This window comes from Phocoena sinus, chromosome 15 (assembly GCF_008692025.1).
Source record: "Phocoena sinus isolate mPhoSin1 chromosome 15, mPhoSin1.pri, whole genome shotgun sequence".
Classification (NCBI taxonomy): Eukaryota; Metazoa; Chordata; class Mammalia; order Artiodactyla; family Phocoenidae; genus Phocoena; species Phocoena sinus.
The window spans coordinates 83087048-83111590 of NC_045777.1; the positions used below are offsets into that span (position 1 = coordinate 83087048).

General features: G+C 52.8%; 2 protein-coding genes across 3 annotated transcripts in view; both read right to left on the minus strand.

Moving 5' to 3' along the window:
- Positions 1-2046: 2046 nt before the first annotated feature.
- BHLHA15 (basic helix-loop-helix family member a15) lies at positions 2047-3393 on the minus strand. Its single transcript, XM_032605658.1, has 2 exons — positions 3374-3393; positions 2047-2644 (listed from the first exon to the last, which is right to left on the minus strand). Exon 2 carries the CDS (start codon positions 2624-2626, stop codon positions 2069-2071), a length of 558 nt encoding a protein of 185 aa, XP_032461549.1. The 5' UTR covers positions 2627-2644; positions 3374-3393; the 3' UTR covers positions 2047-2068.
- Positions 3394-5012: 1619 nt separating this feature from the next.
- LMTK2 (lemur tyrosine kinase 2) overlaps positions 5013-24543 on the minus strand; it is an 82268-nt gene continuing 62737 nt past the window's right edge. For both annotated transcript variants that reach the window (XM_032604676.1, XM_032604677.1), the window contains exons 10-14: positions 20335-20484; positions 16112-19073; positions 10032-10164; positions 9562-9804; positions 5013-8671 (exon numbers count right to left, since the gene is read on the minus strand). In XM_032604676.1, the coding sequence (XP_032460567.1) occupies positions 8643-8671; positions 9562-9804; positions 10032-10164; positions 16112-19073; positions 20335-20484 (3517 nt within the window). In that variant the 3' untranslated portion in view covers positions 5013-8642. The remainder of the gene's footprint in view (positions 8672-9561; positions 9805-10031; positions 10165-16111; positions 19074-20334; positions 20485-24543) is intronic.

Sequence of the window (24543 nt, forward strand, 5' to 3'; positions counted from 1 at the left end):
CCTTCACCACCCCTTTCCCCATATTCAACACCCCAAACCTGGACTGGGACCTTTAAGGCTCCTTCGTGATGTGGCCACAGGGCAGGCAAGTGCCCTCCAGCCTCGGGCGGAAAAGACTGCACATCTGGGCCCAGGCAACCCTCTGGGAAGCAGAGTGGGGACAGATGCCAGTTTGGGACAGAGGGACAGAGTCACAAAGGCTGTTGTTCTGCAAGGTGGTGATCCACAGGCCCCCGGTCACCAGGCATGGGCTGCTGGACGGAGCCTCTGCTGGGCGCACCCCCACCCCAGGCTTTCAGTCTCAGTTTGTCGGCTCATTCGGCAAGTTCAGGGATGCGCTGAGCCCTGCTCTGGCCTCAGCTCAGCCAGAACGAGAGGTGCCAGGCTTGCAGGCCTCCCTCTCCTACCACGGGCCGTGTGGGCCCCATCTGTCCCGAGCTCAGAGTTGCCTGCAATCTCGGCTCCCGTTGGTGGGCCCCTGACCACTGACCTTCCCGCGTGGCCACCCCTGGGGGGCAGGCCAGGACACCTGGGGTTCCCCCCCCCGACCCATGCTGAAGGTCGGCTGGGGCGATGGGGCCAGGACCAGACCAGGCCTCCGGGGGCCACCAGGCACTGGGGCCTAGCGACTGGGGTGTTGTGGGTGGGGGGGGCAGGGGTGTCGGCTGGTGTCTGACCTGGAAAGTTGGGACTGAAGCCCCTCATGGCTCTTTCCAGGGGTGCCACCTGCTGTCCTTGACGAGGCCAGGGCTGATGCCAAGCCGGGCGGGGCATTAAGTGGCCGGGGCCGGGACTGCCGGGGCGGGAGGGTGAGGCCGTACACGGAGGCTGGGTCCTCAGCTGCGGCAGCCCCGCTCCCGGCCTGGCTCAGCCCCACGCAGAGCGTGCAGAGGTGCCTGGCCCCTGACGGCTCTGCGGCAGATCTGGCCACGGGGAACCCGGCCCCGTGTGCCAGGCCAACTCCGGCCTCTCCGCAGCCCTGTGGCTGGGCTTCCTACCCGAGAGGCAGAGGGCCCTGTCCCCTCCCCATGTTGGCTGTGGGCAGCCGGACAAGGGAGAGGAGTTGCCAGCAGGGTTGGGAGCAAAGTCGCCAAGCCTGTCAGAGCCAGCGGGGTGGGAACGCCACTGAAGGAAGCGTGGCCCGAGGCGGTGGGGACCTGCCAAGCTTCAGTCCCGTCTTTAAGGAGCGGCACCCGCTGGGGGAGGGGAGTCCCTGCCACCCCAGGCTCCTCCCCGCAGGGGCCCCCAAGTGCAACCAGGACCCAAGAACATCCTGAAGTCTGTCAGACTACCTTCTGCCACTTACACGACCACAAACACCACAATGAGTGGCAAACCTCGGTGGGACCCTGAGGGAGGCCTGGGGACAGACCCTCTCCCTGCAGGAGACCCCTGACCGCTCAGGGGAACCACGGCCTAGCAGCCTCTCTGCCCGACCCCCCCCAGCCCCGTCTCCGGTACCCTCGGTGACGGGCCGCAGACCCTCCACGGTCAGGAGCCCCACCCGGAGGAGCCAAGACCCCAGCCCCTCTCCCCGACAAGGTCCCTTCAGAATTAATGGGAGGGGACCTGACAGGTGCTTCTCGCTGACAGATGCTGAACTAGACACTCAAGCACCTCTGCTCAGCCCCACTCCCCTCGAGGCTGTGGGCTTTGTTTGCTCCGTGCCTCAGTTTACCCCGAACGAGGAGGCTATGGTGCAGGTTGGGGGAGGCTCCGCCCTGGGCCTGGGCCTGGGCCTGAGCAGTAACTGGGGAACTTACCCAAGCAAACCTTTGCGTGGAATCTCCCCTCACCTTGGGAGGGAGCGGGAGTGAAGAGGAGTTAGTGACAAGGGCCGGCCAGCTCCTGCCTAGACGATGACGAGGCAGCCCTGGGACCTTGTGGAGGTATGGGCCTCATGCTGCCCAGAGCCGTGGCCTCCACCAGGCCACTCACCGGTCTTGTCCCTGGGCCCTGGGACGTGCCCAGGGCTGCGCAGAGTGTGCAGGGAAACGGAGCCGCGGGGCACGGAGGGCCCAGGGCTGGGAGGGGCGGGCCGGGCCGCTGACCCGGGCGGGGCGGCGTGCTAGGAGCCCTCGCGGAAGCTGTGGATCTGCGTGGAGAACTTCTGCAGGTGGCCCTCGGGCGGGGCCTCGGAGGCCCCGAGCGCGCCCCGGGCCGCCTGCTGCGGCTGCTGGTAGTGCTGGTAGAGCTTGGGGACTGGCCCGTCCAGGCCCGGGAGGCGGCCACTGGACATGGTCAGGATGGTGGCGGTCAGCGACTTGATGTAGTTCTTGGCCAGCGTGAGCGTCTCGATCTTGGAGAGCTTCTTGTCGGCGCGCACGTGCGGGATGACCTCGCGCAGCGCCTGGAAGGCGTTGTTGAGCTTGTGCATGCGCTGCCGCTCCCGCTCGTTGCTCTCCAGCCGCCGCTGGACGCTGCTCTCCCGCCGGCTCCCCGGCCCCGGCCGCCGGCGCCCACCCTCTGCCCGCGCCCCCTGCGCGCGCGCCCTCCGGCTCCGCAGAGCCTTGGCCGCGTCTGGCCCCGAGCCCGGCGGTGGCCTGTCGGGCGTCCGCTCCCCTGGGGTGGCTTCTGGGTCTTGCGGGGGCACCCGGCGCCGGGGAGGCCGGCTCTTGGTCTTCATGGCTCCAGACTGGTTGTCCTGGGGGGGGGGGGGGTGGCTCTGAGGGGGGGGCCTTTGGAGCTGAAATCCAGAACACAGGCCACCCCGCGGTTACTCGGCAGGCCAGTGGACGCTCAGGGCAGCGGTCCCCCGTGGCGGCTGCCCAGCTGGTGCACAGTGACCCCAGGGTCCTTCCCAGTCACTCGCAGGGCCCTGAGCTGACCCCACCCCACCCCCCATGCCCCTGTTTGACCTTACACTGACCCCTCAGACCTTTCCCTGGTCTGGTGGCCCCCTCTCCCCACTGGGTGACACGTATTGACCCCTGGACCTTTCTCCGGCCCCATGCCCCTCACTGCCTCCTGAGTGCCTCCTGGGCTTAGGTGGCCGTTGACACTTGGCTGAGACCGCCTAGAGGCGCGGCCCCATCCTAGCCCAGGGCAGGCCCTCTGCCCGAGGCTGCACTACCTCCTGGTCGCCTGGACGGACAGGTACCAACTCCGACCACTACACTCACAGTCCTGCCCCACTGGACGTCACACATGCAGGGACAACACTGGTGCCAGAATGGCTGTGGACGTGAGGAGGCCGTCGGAGGTCAGAGGCGGACGGTGACCAGAGCCCGCCGCAGTCCCCAGGCCCAACACGTGGATGGCGGCGGCCAGAGCTCGAGACCCGGACCCTCCACCCAGGTTTCCCTCCAGACGCCACCCGGCCCTGCCCCAGGGTCCTCTCCCCGCCGCCCCACCTGCACCCCAACCCCGTTACCTGGGGATCCGTGGCCGCACGCGCTGGGGCTGCCCACGGGGGCAAGGACACGTCGCTTTAGGCGCCGCGGGCGGGGCGGCGGCCGCATGTAAATGAGCCCGTGGGGCGGGCGCGGGGCGGGGCCGGAGTCCGCGTGTCCCCGCCCCGCGGCGGGGGCGGGGCGCACCTGCCGGCTGGGGACCTGGGGCCCCTCCCCGCCCGCCCACGAAGGGTTCCCGGGCCGCCTCCCCGCCCCGCGCAGGCCCCCGGAGCCAGTTCCGCCGGCCTCGCTGCTAGCCGGCCGGCGCGGAGGGGAAGCACCTGGCCGCCGCACCTGGCCTTGGGGTTAAGGCTCAGCACACGGAGCCAAAGTCAGATTCGTGCAAAAGCCGTTTTGCGGTAATAAGAGTTTCTCAAACGGGCGGCGGCCACAGCCCCGAAGAGCAATAGCCCAGGCACCCCGCGCCCTCACCCCGCGTTTCGGGAGGACCCTGCAGCACCGGGGGCTTGAGGACCCGACCCCGCCACGCCCGCGGCGCCGGGCCAGGTGCGAGCCGGCGGAGCCCTGCCCGGGGAGCATCTGCCCGGCCGCCTGTGGGCAGCTCACCGAGAAATAACTGGTCATCGGTTTTAGGTCTCCAGGGGCTAGAGGCAGCTCGAGCTCAAAACCGGCTGCCACCCACCTGCTTTACTTCATCGTCCCCTGCCTCAGTTTCCTCACCTTTGACCGGAGCACTCACTATAAGGCGTTAAAAGCAGCAACTGCACAGGGGTCTTGGGGGCTGATGGGAGGCGCCGGAGCGCAGCAGGACCCGCGGCGGCACACGGTCCTGGGCTCCCACCGGCTCCGGTCCTGCAGGCCCAGGGTCTACGCTGGCCCCGCACTTCCCCCGGACACTGCCACGCGCTGCCTGTCTTGGGCTCTGGGAATGGGAGTGCACAGGTCTCCTCCATCTACTCCCCGAGGGTCACTCTGCAGTTGGTGTAACCTGAGCTGGGGCCAGGCCCCTATTTTGGTACAAGGAGGCCCATTTCCCTGCTTGTGACAGCTGGGACCAGGACAGCAAGGAGGGGACACCCGGGGAGCAGAAAGGCTGGTTTTGAGCTGATTAGCCTCTGGGCTTAGCGCTCCTTAGAGGCTGGATCTCAGAAATTAAAACGCTTCTGGGACTTCCCTGGCAGTCCAGTGGCTAAGGCTCCGCGCTCCCAATGCAGGGGGCCGGAGCTCAATCCCTGGTCGGGGAACTAGATCCCACATGCGTGCCGCAACTACGAAGCCCGTGTGCCGCAGGGAAGATCCCGTACACGGCAACGAAGATCCCGCGTGCCACAACTAAGACTCGGTGCAGCCAAATAAGTAAATAAATACTAAAAAAAAAAAACAACAAAAAATGCTTCTGAAATTCATCAATGTTTGAATTACAGGTACACTTTATGGCAGCACAAACAGTCCATGCTAGTTTTCCGGTGATTACGCAAATCTTCGTGTTCTCGGGTGCGTGGGGTTTAGGTCTGTCCCAGAAAAGGGCATCCCATCCCTAGAGACCAGGGCAGTGAGTGACCCAGGGCTGCAGGCTCCAAGCACCCACAGTGGGGCGGTGCCAGACCGCCCACCCCAGGCCTTACACCGTGGAAAACACACAGAATCAATGCGGTAACAGAATCTATAAATATATAACTATATTTATTTTGAATATTAAATAGTTTTTAAATTACAAGCAGTTTATTGAATCATACTATGCATCAATATACAGTAAAAATCTCACAATTTAAAAATGTACACGATTGGAACTGAAAGTTCATTAACTGTTATATTGCCGTGAACCTCTTACAACTGTGTTAAAGCACAACAGGGAAACCTCGGAGGTGGGATGGCCCCATGCGTCCTCATTTGCGGCTGGAATGAAGCAGTGGGTACTCACAGCGGGCCGCTGTTACCGTCTATCTACGCCCGTGCCAACTTGAACTTAACCGTGTTCCAGCCATTCAAATAACAGGTTGTTGGCGATTCAATACTGTCCGCACATCTTTTAAGAATTAATTTACATACCAAAGAGTGTTTTACTTCTTGATAGCCAAAGCTTGGGCCAACCCCGTTACTACTTAGGAACGTTGTTTTTGAGACTTACACCTGAAGTAACTGTGTACGCCCATTCTCATTTTAAGGCTACTTCTCCTAAGGCTAATATTTTGAAGCCCCTCGTAACTGAAGCCCGGCGTCCCCAGCCTCACACTTGGTTCGCTTCTGGAATTTTCAGATGACGGGCTGAGCTGCCTCCCTTGCACCTGGGCCCTCAGGACAAACGTACAGAAAGCCATTAACCCCACGGACACCCTGTGGAAAGTGTTAATAAAAGAAGGAGGCTTTGAAAGGGGTTTCAGGGCAGCAAGACATACCAAGGCCTTTCTTAGATAAACCCATTTTCATAGAAACAATCGCCTGTACACTCAAAAATAGAACAGATACTCTCTTCTCCATTCAGCTTCTTGGAGCTTCTTCACCCTTAAGATGAATGGCTTCTTACCCAGACGCACAGTCCAAGTTTCAGAAGGATTTGGGGGGAGCACTTTTTCTACATTGCTCTTACCGGCTTAATGACCAAGTCCTTTGATAACACAAATTAACATCTAGCTAGGAAGGAGATGAAGGTTAGATTATTTTTATTGTAGGACTTAAGATACGTAAACTCCACCGAAGTAAGACAGATCCCAAAGGAGGCCAGGAAATATCGTTGTGAACCAGGTATGACAAACCTCACCCACATGATCTAGAGAATTCCACTGATACTATTTCATTGTGTAACTTATTAGAACAAAAGCGGTTTACAAACCCACCTACTGGTAACCGAGTGAAAAGAAAACTGAAACAAACAACAAAGCACATGCTGACATTTCAAAAATGGGCAGAAAATTTTAATCTACATTATTTCCTGTGTATTACTTGAGATTTCAAAAGAACATGTTAATTCCCATGTTTATTATAAATATAAAATCTACCCGACCATGCAACACCACACTAAGACCTACTACTCCAACCCAGCCCCACCCCTAGCTCCCTGTATAAAATGTTTTTGGCAATTCATTGTATCAGAGTGATGTAGACCTTAAAATAAATTTAAATGGGAATTATGTTGTTAAAAATCTCCTTAATCATAGTGAAAAATGTACAGCCCCAAAGCATCAATAAATTTACCACAGGCTGACTGTAGAAGAAGACTATCTAGTCTATGGATCTACTTGATTTTAGTCATTAGATCTGAACTCCTTAAACCTGTAAATTTAAAAAAACTAGTATAACTGCCTCTCATTTTTCTTTTAACCAAGACTGGTAGATGTAAAAATTCAGAAAACCCTGGAAGTCTCCAGAGCAAGAAGTTGAGAGTTATGACAGTTTTGGCAAAATCACCTCCTAATGCCCTGTTAACTGTGTTTTCAACATGCACGTCCCAGGGTCCGGCTCTGGCAGTGCTCTGTGCTCACACCGGGGGAGGGGAAGGGCGCCCCTGCCGCTCTGGAAAGTCATTGCTAGTATAAAAAGGGGGCGAGCCAGAATTGATAACATAGGTCACAATTTACTACGTCAACTCTAGCCAGCGCACACACCTGCATTGGGTCCCCAAGCTCCCGTGACCGATGTCCTGCAGCCCCAGGCGGGCCTGGAGGGTCATCCCAGCCTCTCGCTCAAGTCGGGAAAGCACGTCAGCACCGGAAACCCCTGGGGTGAGGGGCCAGCGTGCGGGGACCCAGCCCCAAGGCCCCACCCGTATACACTGGCTGCCACACTGCTGGCAGAGCAGAACTCGAGGGCCGCAGAGTGAGGTCAGCTTCTTATTACCAACACCCGACACCTGCCAACATCACAAGGCTGCACTGGACACACTCGGTCCTTTCAGAGCAAGGGGAGAACTGGGGGCTTAACGCAGAAGGCGGGGGTCAGTGCAGATGAGCCCGGGGCGGCGTCTGGGGGCGACGGCCACTCGGGCTGCCCGAGGGCCCAACCAGGAGGACGTGCTGGCTGTGGAGGCTCCTCCATCGTCCTCACGGCTGCGGGATGTAGTGTATTGCCTCGGTTACAGAGACCAGCCACACATGGACGGGACGTGATCCGGACTGGCTCTGGGGGCTGTGAGAAGCTCAACACCTCAAGCGCACAGACAGAATGAACACAAACCGTCCTCGGCCCCCAGGGCCCTCCGTGGAGCCGCTTCTATGCTCCTGAAGGGAGGAGTGACCACACAAGGGCCCTCAAGCCACCGCTGTCTGCGCTTCTAGAAACCAAGCAGAAGAGCCGGCTCTGAGGGGAAGTGACTTGGGGCCCAGCTGGGAGGAGGCCTCGTGGCCCCTGGGGACAACGGGGGGACCTGGATGTTCCAACCAAGCTGAGCTCTGGGAACCACCTGTCGATTTTTACCAAAAGGGTTTTTTAAAAGTTGGGGGAGGGGAGGGTGGGAGAATCACACAGAGGGGCTGCAAGACCCGTCAGCCCCTCAGAGAAGCCTCAACTGCAACAAGGAAAAAACCACCTTAGAGAGAAGAGACAGAAATGTGTTTCATTCAATCAGCAAAACAGAGCAGTCTTCTTGGACTCATCAAAAATATTTCCTATAAGAACATAAAACACTAACATTCAGAATCATTTATCATTTACGAAAGAGTACCATATGTACAATTCCAACAATTGCTAAAGACAGCATAACACTCAAAATACTTAAGCTTTACAAGTACCATGCAAACAAACTATAAAACAGAAGAAAAAAAAAATCAAACTAGTGGATAGCACCAGCTTGACCTGCCTTATTTTCCTTGAATAATTTAAGATTCTGTACAATATCAGGGACTCTCAGGACATTTATCCACAGTGCAATTACAGAAAGCAATTAGTGATTTCTTTAAAAACAATAAATATGGCTCACTGGTGCCAATTCCCATCGTGGTCCTCGGGGACCTGTGCACGGACGGGATGCACAGGTGCGGACGCGGAGAACAGCCCACATGGGAACCAGAAACCGCCCAGAGACGACAGCCCCCCACGCTGGCCAGGCTCAGGCTCCCCGTGGACGGCAGGTGCGCCGGCCCTTCCAGCTGGCGGGGCGGCGAGGGCAGCAAATAGCTCTGGACGAGCTGGACGAGCTGGGAGACCACGCCTGGCCGGGCGTCCCGCGGCGCCGTTCCCTCGGCCTCCTGAGTCCTCCTCCGCTTCCCATGTCAGCAGCTGTCGAGTGGGTGCCACTGGGCAGCCAGAAACGCCGCCGCCGGGGAGCCGCCTGGGCCCAAGGTGCCTTAGCATCACCTAATCTTTCTCCCCATCTTCGCTGCTTCCTATTAGGAGAGAGCAAGCAAAGCTGTGTTTTAAAACGATCGTCACAGATAAAAACAGTGTGGACGGCGTCTGAGCTTCGCTGCAGAAAGAGGAACTGAAGCTAGAAGTGTGGCTCTCAGCCACCTGCCCGGCCGCTCACCGCTTCCTGCGACAGCAGCACCTGCCAGGCTCTCTCGCAGACACATCTGCGCGGCTCACACGCTGCTCAGTGCCAATGCTTTGGGCGCGGGAGAGAACTGGCTCTGAGCCCCACACATCTGCCCCCAACAGATCATTAGGTCATGGGCGTTATCTAATCGGCACAATTAAACCCAGGACAAACACAAATAAAAGCCTTTATATTTCACAGTTATTATTATTTGATCTGCAAACTTCACATCAAAAAAGTGTACCTATTAACATTTATCTTCAATCTAGTTGTGGGGAAAAAAGGATCCATATGTTCAGATACCACTACTTCAAATGTGCCCGGCCCATGACCTCCCCCGGGCCCTCTGGTGGCACACGAAGACTAGGACTTAATGGCAAAATCAACATTCCCGGGGGAGGGGCCCGAGTGCATTTGGGTTCAAGCCCGAAGTCAGGGCCAAGTGTTCTTCAGAGCATGAGCTTTCTGAAGAGCTGCTCCTCTCTGGGGGAGAGAAGGAGGGATGGGGGTTGGGAGCTGATAGAACAAAGGGAAAAAGGAGAAGAAAGGTGGCAGAGCAGCCCCAGGGCCACCGGGCCCAGCAGGGCAGAGACGGAGCCCGGAAGTGGGGGCCGGGGCTCCGGAGCACACTGCCAAGGCTGTGAGCTCTTCGTAAAGACTCGAACAGCCTTGTCTGCCAGCACCGGGAGAGCACCCCGCTCCCGGGCAGCCGGCCCTGCCCTGGCTCCGCCCCCTGCTCACCTCCCTGCTCCATGTCCGAGTCTGTGAGGTGCGTGAGAGAGAAGCTGGCGATGCTGGCGGGCGTGATGGAGAACCTGGAGTAGGGCGCCCCGTGAGGCCAGCTGGGTTCCGTGCTCCGCGGCGGCGGCGGCGGGGAGAAGTACTTGGATGTCTGAAGGGAAGGTTTGGAGCGGAGGAGGTGACTCGTTGTCTTTGACATAAAAGGGTCCGGGGAGAAGTCATCGTCCCATTCAAAGCCTCCACCTGGAAGTAAGACATAAAAGTAACTCTCCTTTCATGACTTCGTTTCAAGGAACAGAGAGGGCAGTGCAGGCGTCCAGGTGGGCTCAGAGGGGCACAGACCACCCTGGCTGCAGACGGCAGAGCTGCCCACCCCACACCCTCAGGGCGACAGACATGTGAAGTTATCCTCAGAAACAGCTCACATCACACTCATGTATAGTTGCCTTTTAAACCTGCCAATGAGATACCTTCTTCATCAGTGGAACTTTCGGAATTCATGCACCTGCTCGGGTAGGGGGAGCCTGACGACGGTGTGGGGCTGCTCAGCCCCGGCCCGCACGCCTCTCCTCCGCAGCGGCCCAGCTCTTTGGTCGGGGTCTCCTGAAAAGCCCAACATAAGTTCCCATCAGCCAGCGCCTGCTTTCAGGAGCCCTGGGGCAGGGGCCCTCGCTGACCATTTGTGACCTGTCCCTCCCACCCCTGGGGAAAGTGGGCCGGGAGTCCACGCCCCATCTCTCCCGTGGAACGGGCTCTAAATCCTAGGCAGACATACAAAGTGGCCACGGGAGACCTCGGAGGAGGAGACGCAGCAGGCAGGTTGGGGCAGAGCGCGGGAGTCAAAGGACACCAAGCCAGCGGTGAACCAACCCCACCCCTCCACCCCACCCCCGCCACTTGGGTCCTGGCTCCAGATGCAGGAACGGGGGGGGGTCTTCTGATGCTTAGAAAGAGGAGAGGAAATTCCAGGGGTTTGCTTTTCTCCCCCTGTTCTCTTGCTCCCAGCCCAAGCAATCCTGGGTGACAGCAGCAGGGGTGGCAGGCACCTGTAACTCTGAGGGCGGTGAGCTTCCTCTCTGCCTGGAGCACCCACACGCCTTTTCCCTCTCCGTCCTCCCGCTGCACAGCTGCACAGCGTACTGTGGTGACCCGAAGCCCAGCCTTCTGGCCGGAGGACCAAGAAGAGAGTGGCCAAGACACTGGACAGCCCAGGCAGGGGGGAGCTCAAAAAAGGGATCCCATCAGTTGTTTATGAGCTCCTGGCTTACCCCCAGCTGCTCAGGGTAGATCTGACCCTAAACAGCACACCAAAGCGTTGAGAACTGAATTTCAGGGAGACCACTGCCAAGGTCCAGTCTGGCCAGGGGGTGGCACACGCACAGGACAGGTTCAAACAGCACAACAAAGGCTCTGAAAGGGGACCCCAATCCCCAGAAGGCGGGTTGGAACTTGTGACCTGAACCCAACTGGGTCAACGCCTTCCAAGAAGAAAATATCAACATTATCCACAGAATCTAAACAAGGCACAGAATCCGATAAAATAGCAAGGGGACAATCTAAACTTTCTCAGCAAACAAAGGATAAGGAAAACCTCAATTCCCAGGAGAAAAAACAATCAACAGATGCCAATGCCAAGATGTCCTTAGATGTTGGAATTCCCTGAGAACAATTATAAATATGCTCTTACAAAGTATGGGAAAACACACTGGAAATGAATGGGAAAGTCTCAGCAAAAGAATAGATAAAAATAATGAATTCTGGAACAGAAAAATACAATAACCAAAATTTTAAAACTCACTGGGCGGGCTCAATAGCCGGATGGACATGAGAGAGGACAGAATAAGTTAATGTGAAGCAGATCGACAGAAACGATCCAGTCTGAACAACAGCAAAAGCAAACACTGGAGGGAAAGAAAAGAACAGAGCCTCAGGGCCTATATACTAGGATATCACCAAAAGGTGTAACGCTGGAGTCCCAGAAACAGAGAGACAGAGTGTGGTGAAGAAGAAAAGAAGAAACAATGGCTGAAAACTTCTCAAATCTGGTGAAAGACATAAAACTACAGGTTCAGGAAGCTTTGCAAACTTAAAATGAGATAAATACAAAGAAATCCATGCCTGTATTCCAGAAATCCATAATCATACTACTGAAAACCAAAGACAAAGAAAAAAAACTCCTGAAAGCAGCCAGGGACAATGCGGAAAGAAAAGAGCTATCACCTCAGAAGTCTATGTTCAGAGAAAATATCCTTAAGAAATGAGTGCAAAATAAAGACCCTCTCAGATGAAGAAAAGCTAAGAGAATTTGTTAAAAAAAAAAAAAAAAAAAAAAGGCCACACAAGCTTCTTCAAACAGAAGGGAAATGATAATAAAAAGGAACCTGGAACATGAGAAATAAAAAAAGAACAGTAGTAACTATCTGAGTGGATATAATCCTATTCCTCTCCTCTTCAGTTTCTTAAAACATAAACGTTTGATGACTAGAAGTAAAGCATAGAGCACTGTGTGATGGGGTTTTTGATAAATAAACATACGACACATCAGACAACCTGAAGAAAAGGGGTGGGGGGGGGATGAAGGGCCCACAGGCTACAGGGGTTCTTATATTCCACTTGAAATGGTAAAACACCGATTCTAAGGAGCCTGTGAAAAGTATGTACATTGTAAACCCAAGAACCACTCCAAAAACTACACTAAGAGAAGACATATAGTAAGAAATGCATAGATAAAAGGTAGTTCTAAAAATTGTTCAAATTACCCAAAAGAAAGCAAAAAGAGGAAGAAAAGAAATAACAACCAGAGGAACAAACAAAAACACTGAATAAAATGGTGCACCTAAATCCAAATACAAATAATTCTATTAAATGTAAGTGGCATAAAATACCAATTAAAAGATAAAAAGTTTCAGAATAGATTTTGAAAACCACCTATGTGCTTTCCACAAGAAACTACTATCAAGTACAGGGATGCAGGTACGTATAAGGATGAAAAAAGAGACATCATACAAATACTACTCAAAAGAAAGCCACAGTAGCTTTATGAATATCAGAGAAAGGAATAAAGAATGACATCATATAATGACAAAAGGTCAATTCACCGAGAAGATATAATGATCTTAAATGTGTATAAAGCTAACAGAACTACAAAACAGATGAAGCAAAAACGGACAGAAATGAAAACAGACAAATCCATAATTATAGCCGGAGACTTCAACACTTCTCTCTCAGTAATAGACAGAACAAGTAGACAGAAAAATCCGTAACAATACAGAAGAAATGAACAACGAACTGCATCTGACATTTACAGAGCAATCCACCCACCAGAAGCAAAATACACACTCTTTCAGGTGCCCATGGAACATTCACCAAGATAGACCATATCCCGGCTCTACAGCAAAACAACACATTTAAAGGAGTTGAAACCCTACAAGATATGTTCTCTGACCAAAATGGAATTACACTAGAAATCAGTAGCAGAAAGGTAAAAAAAAAAATCTCCAACCCTTGGAAATTAAACAATATTTTTTATAAATAATCCGTGGGTCAAAGGAAAAGTCTCAAGGAAAATCAAGGAAAATGTGTTGAGGGACTTCCCTGGTGGCTCAGTGGTTAAGAATCTGCCTGCCAATGCAGGGGACACAGGTTCAAGCCCTGGTCTGGGAAGATCCCACATGCCGCAGAACAACTAGGCCCGTGTGCCACAACTACTGAGCCCGCACTCTAGAGCCCACAAGCCACAACTACTGAAGCCCGCATGCCTAGAACCCGTGCTCTGCAACAAGAGAAGCCACCACAATGAGAAGACCACACACCGCATCTAAGAGTAGCCCCTGCTCACCGCAACTAGAGAAAGCTCGCATGCAGCAATGAAGACCCAACGCAGCCAAAAATAAAAAATTAATTAATTAATTAATTAATTAAGAAAAAAGTCAATCACGCTTCTATATACTGGCAACGAGCAAATGGAAACCAAAATTTTAAAATTACCTTTTAAATTAGCTCCCCAAGAAATGAAATACTTAGGTATAGATCTAACAAAACACACAGAGGATCTGCCTGCTGAAAACTACAAAACACTAAGAACTGAATAAATGGAGAGACGTGCCGTGCTCATGAGTTGAAAGCCTCAACACAGTAAACATGTCAATTCTCCCCCAAACTGATCTATGGATTTTATGCAACTCCCATCAAAATCCCAGTAGAATATTTTTGTGAATACAGAAAAGCAGCACACAGGCCCCCAGGCTCCGCATCTGCCCCAGGACAGGCAGTCCACCTCACATCTCTGGGGGCTCCTGGCTGTAAGACTACGACGCAGGTGTCCCGAGCGTGGCTCTACACGGCTCCAAGGCCACACTGCCGAGCCCCGGCCCCGTCGTTACAGTGACCAGCGCTGCGACGCATGGGCCTGAGCTCAGAGCTCATCTGCCCTGTGACAGGCTGGAGGGCAGCCAGGCGTCCCGTTAATTGTAAGCAAGCATCACTGTCCACCGTTCTGGCCTTGAGAACACTGTGCGTCCGGAAGGGGCAGTGTGAGAGCTGAGGGTCAAACACCCCGCCAGGCCCACTTAGGGCCCACGAGAGGCACATGGGAGACCACCGATGTGTGGGGAAGCTAAGGAGACCCTGCGCGTGAAGTGCCGGCACCCAGACCGCTCACTCACTGTGCCGTGATTTCACGAGAAAGTTGCTTTACATACAGTAAGTGTTCACCAAGCATCTGCTGAACCAACAGTGAAATAACCAAGACACAGAACTGCCAAAACCCAGGAGTGCTCAGTTAAAACTCTGGAGCTAAGGCACTGAAGCTACTTCAAAACCAGCTTGTTAAGCTGCACAGTAAGAGAAGCAGGAGAAAATCTACCAGCCGCCAGCCTGAGCCAGCAGGGGGCTGCTACTCCAAGGACACTGCCTGGAGCGCATGAGAAAACTGACTCGAGACCACAGAAAGGAAGACTTTCAGGACTTCACCCACTTCCCAACTTTCTCCACGACACTAAGCCTCTCAAATCTCACGTCTACTAAGCATGTCTTACACTTGATTTCTGTACCTTCGTTCTCATGCCTTGAATCTCGATCTCATGCCATCCTGCCCTGTCTTCTGAAGCCACCAAAACATCACCGCCCCCCCCCGCCCCCGCAAAGTCGTCACACGAGTGCAGCCCTTCTGTAGCCAAGGCGGGCACTTCCACGGGAGCTGAGTCCATCCCTCTGCTGCAACTAGACCCCCCAGACATCTTCCCCAGCCCTCACCCACCACTGCTCACAGCACACACTTTGTAACTCTTTCTATCCCACCTACAGATTGTCTGCTCTGTGGTGAAGTCTCGGTACAATTCAAGTTCACAGAGAAGGTGAAGAAAGGGATACGTGAATTCGAACGACTGATAACAAAACACAAAATCTGGGGCCAGGTGATCCCTTCTCTCTTCCACTCTCAGTAAAAAAAAATGGCAAACCAGTTTCCCAGGCTCCCTGAGCCCTCAGGTTCTGAAGCTGGGATGTGTATAAGCCTCCCGGCCCCTCTCACAGATCTGGTGAACTGAGGCTGGGGCCAGGAGTCTCCGTTTTCTTTTCCCAAACACTTAACTACCTCTACCCTCCCTGCCCCACACGCCACAGTTCAAATTTTTTTGAGTGACACCGTAGAAAGAGAACACACAGAAGCGACAACGCATAAAGTAACGAGCAACTGAAAGCAGACCCAGCTCCCAGGGAAGAGGCGGGGCGGCACCCAGGACCCCCACGGGTGTGGGCAGAGCCTCAAGTGTGGGGCCCAAGAGGCCCAATGCTGAACGAGAGGCTGAGATACCAAGGTCTCGGTTCCAAGGACTAAACACAAAGGGAGGGCAAGCAGATCCAAGAAGAAACCAACAAGGACTCCCACGCCTTCTAGAACGGGAGCTTCACTTACAATCCAGCTGATTCAAGAAGCAAATTCAAGGGCTACGAAGACTAGTCAACAAAGAACATTAAAAAAAAAAAAAAAAAAAAAAAAAAGCTTGAATTGTAGGCTGCCTCATTTTTAAAGAGGCCGAAGGCTGGCCCCCTGAGTGGCGACAGCAGGCAGCCTGCGCAACCACAGGGAGGAGGGCAGGGCCAGCCCCTGGCCGGGAGGGCCACACACTCTGTCCTGCTGCCCCATCCCCGTCCCCACTCCACAGGCAGGGCCGCTGGTCGGTGTCTCCAGGGCTACACGTGAGCCTCGGACTGTTCAAGCAGCACCTGCACGCTGGGCATTCCTGCCGACTGTCAAGAGTATAAAAATCTGGTCTGGAAAGGGTTAGCGACTTCAGCAGGACTCGGCCAGGACACCCAGGAAGAGCACGCAGATCTTCTTCCTGTAATGTAACAGTTGTTCCCTGTGCAAACCCCATTTCTGCGTGTTCTTGGAACTGACACTGTAGCCAACCCCAAATTCCTTTTCCTGAGTTATCACAAAACAATCCGTGGCCTCGAAACAGCAATCAGAAAAAACAAGCACCTTGTTCCCCTAACACGTTCTGGAATTCCCTAGCAGGACAACCTGGAGGTGACAGACAACAGATACCTGGTCAAAGAGATAGACTGTGACGTCATCGAAAAACGTCACCGCCTTCTTCTCTTTCTTCCAGTCGTCGGGCGGCTGGTCCGCGGAGGCTGAGGGCTTCAGCAGGCTCCGCAGATGGCGGCCGTCCTCACGGCTGAGGACCACAGGCACTATGTGCTCCGCCTCGTCCTCCGACTCGGAGCTGAGGCTGTGCAGGGTGAAGGCCCGGAGGTCCTCGTCCGAGTCGTCGCTGTTCTCGTCCTCCTCGTCCGCGTCGATTCCGTCCTCGGTGAGGTCGAGCACCCCTGGCACGCCGAGTTTCCCCAGGTACTTCCCTTCGACGTCTGGCTCCTTCAGCTTGGGGCCCTCGGAGTGGCCGCGCAAGGCCTTCTCCGCCATCGGGGCTGCTGGGCCGCCAGAGCGGAGGGAGGCATCTGCAAACGCCAGGAGTTCGTTGGTGTTGGTTACGGTGGAAGCCAGCGTGCAGGGGGGCTCCTCCTGGGCCTCGAGGTCATCCCCGCTGCTGAGCTCCGAGTTCAGCAGACTTGAGGGGCTGCCGGCCTCACCGTCATCGGGGGGATGCATCTGCCTGGAAGCGCCAGCGGGTGCTGGTTCTGCCGCTTCTCTTGACTCCAGGTGACTGGCGTTCTGCCGAGCAGGGGGATACCTTTGGCCAGGCTGGCTGCTGCTGGTTTCCAGGCAGCCGTCCGGGGGGCTGGGACTCTGCTCTGGGGCGTCTGGCTCAGGCAGGGGCTGGTCTGCTCCCAAGGCCGATGCCGAGGCTCCCAGGACCCCCTCCGACTTCTTATCGGGCTCAGAGTCATTGTCCGAGAAGTAAGCGGAGTCTCGGTACGAGCCCTGGCAGCCAGGGGCAGAAGTCTGAGAGGTGACCTCTGCACCCCTGTGGCCATCGACTGCGTCTGAGACGACGATGACGGGGTTGGGAGGTGGCCCCCCGCGAACGCCGTTGCCCCCCGAGCCTGCGTCGGGGGCTACGGCGCCGTCGGGCGCCGGGTGCAGCGTCCACTCGGGGGACTCCAGGTTCTCCGTCTCGTAGCCACTGTCCGCAGGCTTATCGGGGGGCAAGAGTCTCTGTGGCGTGTGAGGGCCTAAGGAGCCCAGTAAAACCTCACGGACATCCACCGAGTCCAGGGAGCCTGGGGTCTCCACGGACTGCTCCGAAGTCGGGATGGGCGTCGACAAGCTGTCCTCTAGAAGGCTGTCCTGACTGGCAGAGTCCAAGGAGAGGGCAGACACCAAGCCCCGCTCCTCTGTAGCAGCATCTTTACAGCCCAGCTGACTCAGAGCATCCACGGCCTCTAAGGATCTCTCGGGCAGGCCTCGACGGCAGTGGTCTTCCAAAGGTGGTTGACTTTGTAAGTTCTGCCTCAGTTCTGGAAGGCTGTTCCCTATACTCACCTTACTGGCCAAAGTGCTGTGGACAAGGCCTGAGTCGCTCTGGGTCAGTCTCAAGGCCCCCTCCCTCTGGGGAGTCAGGTCTCGGGACCCGTCGCCGGTGGGAGATGTGTCCACCGGGGCGGGTGTGGAGTCTGGGTTTACCTCTCGGCAGACACCGTCTTCACGGACACTGACATCCAAACACATGGGCTTAGCTCCGCCCTGCTTCAGGGGCACACCTGGAGCGACATCGTGAGGCGGCCCATCTGTTTCGAGCGAGGTAGGAGGTACCTGCGCCTTCGGGCAAGGCGGCGAGGCCGCGTCCCAAGTGCCGTCCTTGGGCGCCACGCCCGGGCCTCTGCCCTGCGCGCTGACGTTTTCCTGCAGCAAAGAAGAGCCTGGTTTATTTTCAGCAAACTTAAACTCAGCATCTAGCGAGTTTCTACTCGGACTTTCTAATATGGTTTCAGGAAAACCAGCATTTCTAAGTTCTGTCTGAAGATCATTTATATGTTCTTTGCTGGACAAGGAGTCTTTCAGTAAGTTCTTCTCTTGAAGAAATAAAAAGTTTTCTGACAATTCTTCAACATCCAACTGATCGAAACCATCTTGGTGCACGAGGTTTTCTGATGAGCAAAGAGGCTCACAGTCAAAAAGCTTACGGGGCTTTTCTTTCTTCAAGTGGTGCGTAATTACTGACTCTCTGGGGTCATCCAAACTTGAGCTTAAGGTGGTCGGCTTAAAGTCAGCTTGGACTCCATTTAGTTCCATTAAGTCAAATATTTTTTGGTGACTGGGCAAAGCCTCTGATTTGTCAAGATCATTAAATATACTGTCGAAAGGGCTCTCGGGGCCCTTGGCAACATGCACATCCTCGGGTACCCTGGCATCCTTGGGGTCTGTAGTGTTCTGGAAGAAATCCTCATCTGTACTGGACTCCTCAAATTCGACATTCCTGAGGGTCAGAGGCTGGGATGCTGTGTCTCCGACCCTTTCTGGATTATCCATTTCCGTTGTGAGCAGTGCAGGTGGGTAATCCAGCTCCAAGTTGCTACCGCTTTTTTCTTCTAATTGGATGTAATAGTCGCTTCCGACGGAAAGGTTGTGGGCATCAAAGACGGGCACTACTCCGGGGGCCCGCAGGGGGACGTCCTGGCCACTGTCATCTTGCTTCCCGGGCCCGGGATCTGAGAGCGGACTCTCAAACGCTTCGGTGGCAAAGAAGATGCCGGTGTAGGACACGGCTTCGTCCGGGGGGCCCCGGCCGCGCTCCTCGAAGGGGTCGTGCTTGGCCGCCTCCCAGACGTACTCGAAGCTCAGGCCCTGGCTGGTTTCGGTCACGGTGAGGACCTCCTCCATCTCACGACCGAGCCGGTCCCTGGCGAAGTGGTCGAGGATGGGGAAGGCGGCGTTACTCGCAGCATCTCTGCTGTTTGTGTTTGGCTTGAGTGCGTTCCACTGCTGCTCAAAGTCGACTTCCGGGTCCCTCTGGCTTTGCATCCGCAGGTAGGTGAGCAGTCTGTGCACATCCTCGGCCGCCGGCCTCTTGTCTGGTGACAGCCAGCAGAACTGTAAGACTTCATACCTGGGCGACACAGACAGGTGATTAGCGGACAGATGATGAATTGTTTTAAAATAAGGAAAGACCTCACAAGGACCCCTGGGCCAACTCAACACCCCAGAAGCCTCGACACTTTAATTGCTGCCGACCACCTGAAGGGGTTCAGCTCACGGTGGTATCAGCGTGAAAGGGAAAATGGAGACAGATTTCTGTGTCCTCAGGACACTGCAGTGTCACTGCAATTCTTTTGCTTTGTCATCTGTTCTTCTGGCGTTTTCCAGAGACTTAGCCACCGAATTTAGAACCAGTTCTAAAACGCTCTCCTCTTAACACAACTGCCATAGGTATTCTGCTTAGTAAAGGATGCCCGTATCTAATGTTCTGAGATTTACTCACTTTATTTTGCAAGAATTCACACAGACAGATGCTGTCGTGACTAATCTCTAATTATTCCCCCAATAAAAAGTGACACCATGATCTCCTGCAGCACACGGCTTCCTCGGGTCATGAAAGGAGCTGAGGGTGGAGGGAAAGAGTAGAGAAAGAAGCCCAGAGACGGCGGCAACCAGGAGCTGGTCCTCGAAGGTCTGGCTGAATACGGCCAGCATCTTAAACTGTTGCCGTGAGTGGAAGGGAAGACAAAGACGATGTCATGGTATTAAGTTCACAGCGTGAATGTCCAGTTATTCTGGGTGAGTTAGTTCTAGCAAGTAGGGCGGCTGAGCAACGCCCACACAGAGGGGCACCGAGCTCCAGGGGCAACATCAGCCGGGCACAGGGTGACGCAGACAGAGGCCTTGACACAGGTGAGCCCGATCCTAATTGGAAACCGAGTAAGAACTGGTCTGGAGCATCATAAGAAGTAAATTTGTTTTGCAAGTGTCAACATACATTATGCAAATGAGCCGCATGTGCCAATTTAAATATGAACATGTCTATGCCACCCAAGTCTCTTCTTGCACGTTGGGTTATCACTTAAACAAACAGCCTCATTTAAAAATAATTCCACAACAGGAAACTCCCTTAGAATTGACTTTTCTAATTAGCTCAGACTTCACATTTTTCTTACTGCATGTAATACATAAATTCCTGCTCGTTCTACACATTTTTTTAAAATAGCATTACATTAAAAAAAGGGATGTTAATTCTAAAATCAGTCATGAATAATATACAAACGATTGCTTTTCATAACATTTACTGTTCAAAATTAGAGAATACATAACTAAGACCCATGCAGACAGGATTTCCTTATCTTCTGAAAAGAACGTGACGTGAAGTTACCCACCATCTGTCAGAGTAAGGCTGCTCCAGCTGGGGCTTTGGGAGTTTTGTGTCTCTCTCTCGAATGACCTGGTTGAGAACCTCTAAGTTGGAAAGGTTGGAATAAGGCTGAGTGGCATTCTCAAAAAGCTCCCAAAGTGTCACGCCCAGGGACCTGCAGAAAAAAGAACACGGTTATTTCTTTCCCTCTTCGGATGTCGAAGTTTTAACACCTACATTTTTACTTGTACAGTCACTAGTAATTTCAAGCACAAGGCCCATTAAAATGAGGACCACAAGAATACCTCCTCAGATTTACTAACGGAATATATTACTTTAGGAATTTTGGCCAATGCAAAAAAAACATGAGATGGAGCTAAGAGGCATGATTACCCGGAGAAGCGAATATGACCGTCAACCTTAAAACTCAAGAAATTAGAAAAATCATCTCGATGAATTTTAAGAGTTCAGCAACACAGCTAGGTACAAGGTAAATACACTGAATTCTGAGATTTTTGGTGGGGGAAAAAACATCCCATTCACAACAGCAGTAAACGTCGGAAATCTTGACATGAACAATCCTTCCCTGTTTGCCCCATGTATTTCTTGCTGTAGCTATTCCTGAGTATCTGGGGCTTTTTGCTCTTCGGAAGGACGCCCCCCACTACTCTGCCAGAAGCGGCCACATGCCCGAGCCCCTCACCACCTCCAGGTGCACAGCCGTCACCACGGGCAGGGCCAACCTTCGCAGTACCCGGCCCACTCGCCAGTGCTATCCCCGTGGAAACGGCCTCTGTGGCTGAAGCCAGAGGGACACTTCCTCTCCACTTCCTCTGTGTGATCCCTGCGTTCGTTCCCACCACCTCCACTTCTGCCGCACATTACAGTCTATTTTCTGCACCGGCTCCCAAACCTGGCTGACCGGATGCTGGTACTTAGGACCCTCCCCGCCCCACCCACCCCGAGGACTCTTCGTTGGTGGATGCAGGTGTGGCTGCATCTTTAACAAGCTCCCTCATGGTTCTGACGTCCAGCCAGGTTTGGCTATTGATGGTTTCCGTGACTATACCCACCAGAATGCTTGTGTGGATAATGAGCCGTACTTGAGTAAATAAGTTTACTACTCGACGTGGTAGAGTACAATATAACGTATGAGTTAAACTCTCTTATACTAATCTCACAAATCAGTGAGAAAAATCAACATATTCAGTATCTAAGTGGAGAGGGCATTTCAACCAAAGGAAAGAAAAGGACCCAAATCTCCCAATCCAATTCAAGACGGGAGAAGTTTCCCTGGCACAGAACTGCTAGGGGCAGAGGGCTGTTTTGGATACACAGAAGTTTAAGACACTGCCAGTGACTTTAGGGAATTAACAATTTATTTGACTGAGGAAAATAAGAAGTTTACATGAGATGCTAAAGACCACAAAGGTGGCCTATGATTAGGGGCAAAATGAGTGTTATCAGCACCAAGCCTGGTTTGACCCTGGGCACGCACCTCTACCTGCCTTATTTTCTCCAAATCCCCGATGTAACTATCTTTCTCTCTCCCAGCAAGGCCTGTTCCCAAACCAATCCCCTCCCCAGTTCTTCAGAGACCGTGAAGCATGGGTTTTCTTCTCAACTCCCCGCTCCCCCGACTCCTAACGTCTTCCTTGAGCATCCCTTTCTCCTGGCACAGGCCACATAGAAAAAGGAGACGTGTGCCCACCCTGCCCTGCAGCTCTCTATTCCCTAGTCTTTCCCGCCCAGTCTCCTCGGGGACAAGTGCCATTGGCCACCGCCAGCATTCCTTTCTCTCCAGCTCTTTGCCTCACACTGGCCTGTGTCTCCCTGAGGACCAGCAAGCCTCTTTCTTCTGGGAAGAAAAATGTCCTGTAGCTCTTATCCCCTCTTCCACCAAACTCACTGAGAGAGGACCCTCTCATTCACCCCTGGCACAGGGCAGTTTGGTCCCTGCCTCTCATGGAAGCTGGCACCACTGCCAGCCCTGCCACCAGAGGCTGCTCAACCCGTCAGAAACAAGGGGGAGACTCTGTCTCCGGGAACGCAGGCTAAGTTTTCAGTTCAATCACCCTGCAAGAATAGTAAAAATATGAATGAAGCGTGAAAAGCAACTTCTTAAACACAACAAACAGCAGATAAGATAGCAGGGAATTACCTGGACAAAGTCTAGAGCTTAGTGAACTAAGCAGAACACTAAAACCACCTCTGACTGCAGCATCTGCTGAAGCACAGAACTTGCGCCTCTGTGTCTGTGGTGCGCCAGGCTCAGTGGGGGTGATGGTGGCGGTGGACAGGCCAAAGCCCTGCGCCTGCACAAGGTTAGGGGTCTCACAGAGACCTCCTCACAGTGGAATAAACCTGCCCCCTGCCTTTCTCAGGGGCCTGGAAGGCAAGCTGCCTTGGCACTGAGGTCCTGTGAATTAGTGGACGTGTGGGAGCGTGAGTACGTGTGTGTGTGTTGGCGGGGGAGTGTAGTCCCAAAGAAGCTGTAACCACAGAGCTGGCCCTTACTTGGACTTACAGCCCAAACTCACACCATCTGAGTGCTCTAAAAGATCTTGAGCTGGATACATAAAGCCCTGGATTAGAGTAGTCCCTTACATGACGGGACTCCCAAGTACCTGACAAAAGCAAATGTGGACCCTCTCTGGAGAAATGTTTCTCAATTCTAGGTTTCCAAGATCCTCACCATAAAAAAGTCCCCAAGGAAACAAACCACCATCAAGAGCCAGCAAGATCAAATCCACAAAGACTTCAGATACTGGAATTATCTGATGTAGATCATAATCAAATAGACCTCCTAAAACCAAAAAGCCAATATCTGAACTACAGAATTCAACAGAGAGATTTAACAGAAAAATAGACACAGCTGAAGAGAGAATTTTAAAAAGAGAGAGAATTAGTGGATAGAGCACAGGTCTGAAAAATTATCTAGAGTGTGGCACAGGGAGTCAAAGAGATGAAATATATAAAAGAGAGAATAAGAGACAGAAGACAGAGCAAGAAGGTCTAACACATATCTAATCAGACTTCCAAAAGGAGAAAAAATGGAGCAGAGGCAGTATTTGAAGGGTAAACAAGGGCTGTGAACACCAACCTAAGATATGAAAAGCCAAAAAAATCCCAAGCAGAAAAACAAACAAATCCACACCAATACACATTATAGTGAAGCTACAAAAACCAAAAGACAAAGAGAAGAGCTTAAAAGCAGCCAGAGAGGAAAACATCACGTCACCTCCAAAGAGCTTAGGGAGATTTACAGCTGACTTCTCAAGAACAACAATGGAAGCCAGAAGCCAGTGGAGTGAGATCTTCAATATGCTGAGAGAAAATAACTGTCATCAAGTAAAAATATACTTCAAGAACGAGGACGAAGTAAAGGTACACTCAGACCTACGGAGAAAGACCTGAGAATCTATTACCAGTCGAACCTCACTTAAGGAAATTCTGAAGGACATACTTCAGACAAAAGGAGAGCGATCCCAGATGGAAGGTCTGAGATTTAAAAAAAAAAAAAAAAAAAAAAAACAGCAAAGTGATTTGATTACGTGGATAAACCTAAACAAACACTGATGCTAAAAAAAATAATAGTAATGTCTTGTGGGGTTAAAAGAAAAAAATCATACCCAACAATAATGACATACAATTGCATGTGTGTGTGTAGAGTAAAACTAAACCAAGTTAAAGTACGTTAGAGTAGCCTGGGGTCCTTGTATTGCTCAGAAACAGGGCCAAGATAAGAACCACTATTAGACTAAGTTAAGTGAGGTATACATGTTATAATTTCTAGGGTAACCAATAAAAGTATAGGAATAGAGTATACAGCTCCCAAGCTAAGAGGAAAAAAGTTTAAAAAAAATCAGAAGGCAAGAAGAGAAAAAGAAAGTAGAAAAAGCGGGACAATAACACAAAAAAGTGTAGACGTAAATTAAGGAAGCTGTAATAGAAATTGCTAAAGACTTAGGTACATTTTTTCAACTTCCATTAAACTGACATACATCTCAGTATTACATAATGGTCCAAACCTTTCTGTTTTTTCATTCACTTCAATAAATATTTACTAAACATCTATTATAAGCCAGGCCTTGTGGTAGGCAAAGAAAATAGCCTTGGTTCCTGCTTTTATGGAGATTATTACTGTCAAATGGGTAAGAGAAAAGTTAACAGCATCATGGCAACTGTGATAATTGCTATGATGTCAATAAATTGTTTTTTTTTTCACACCATC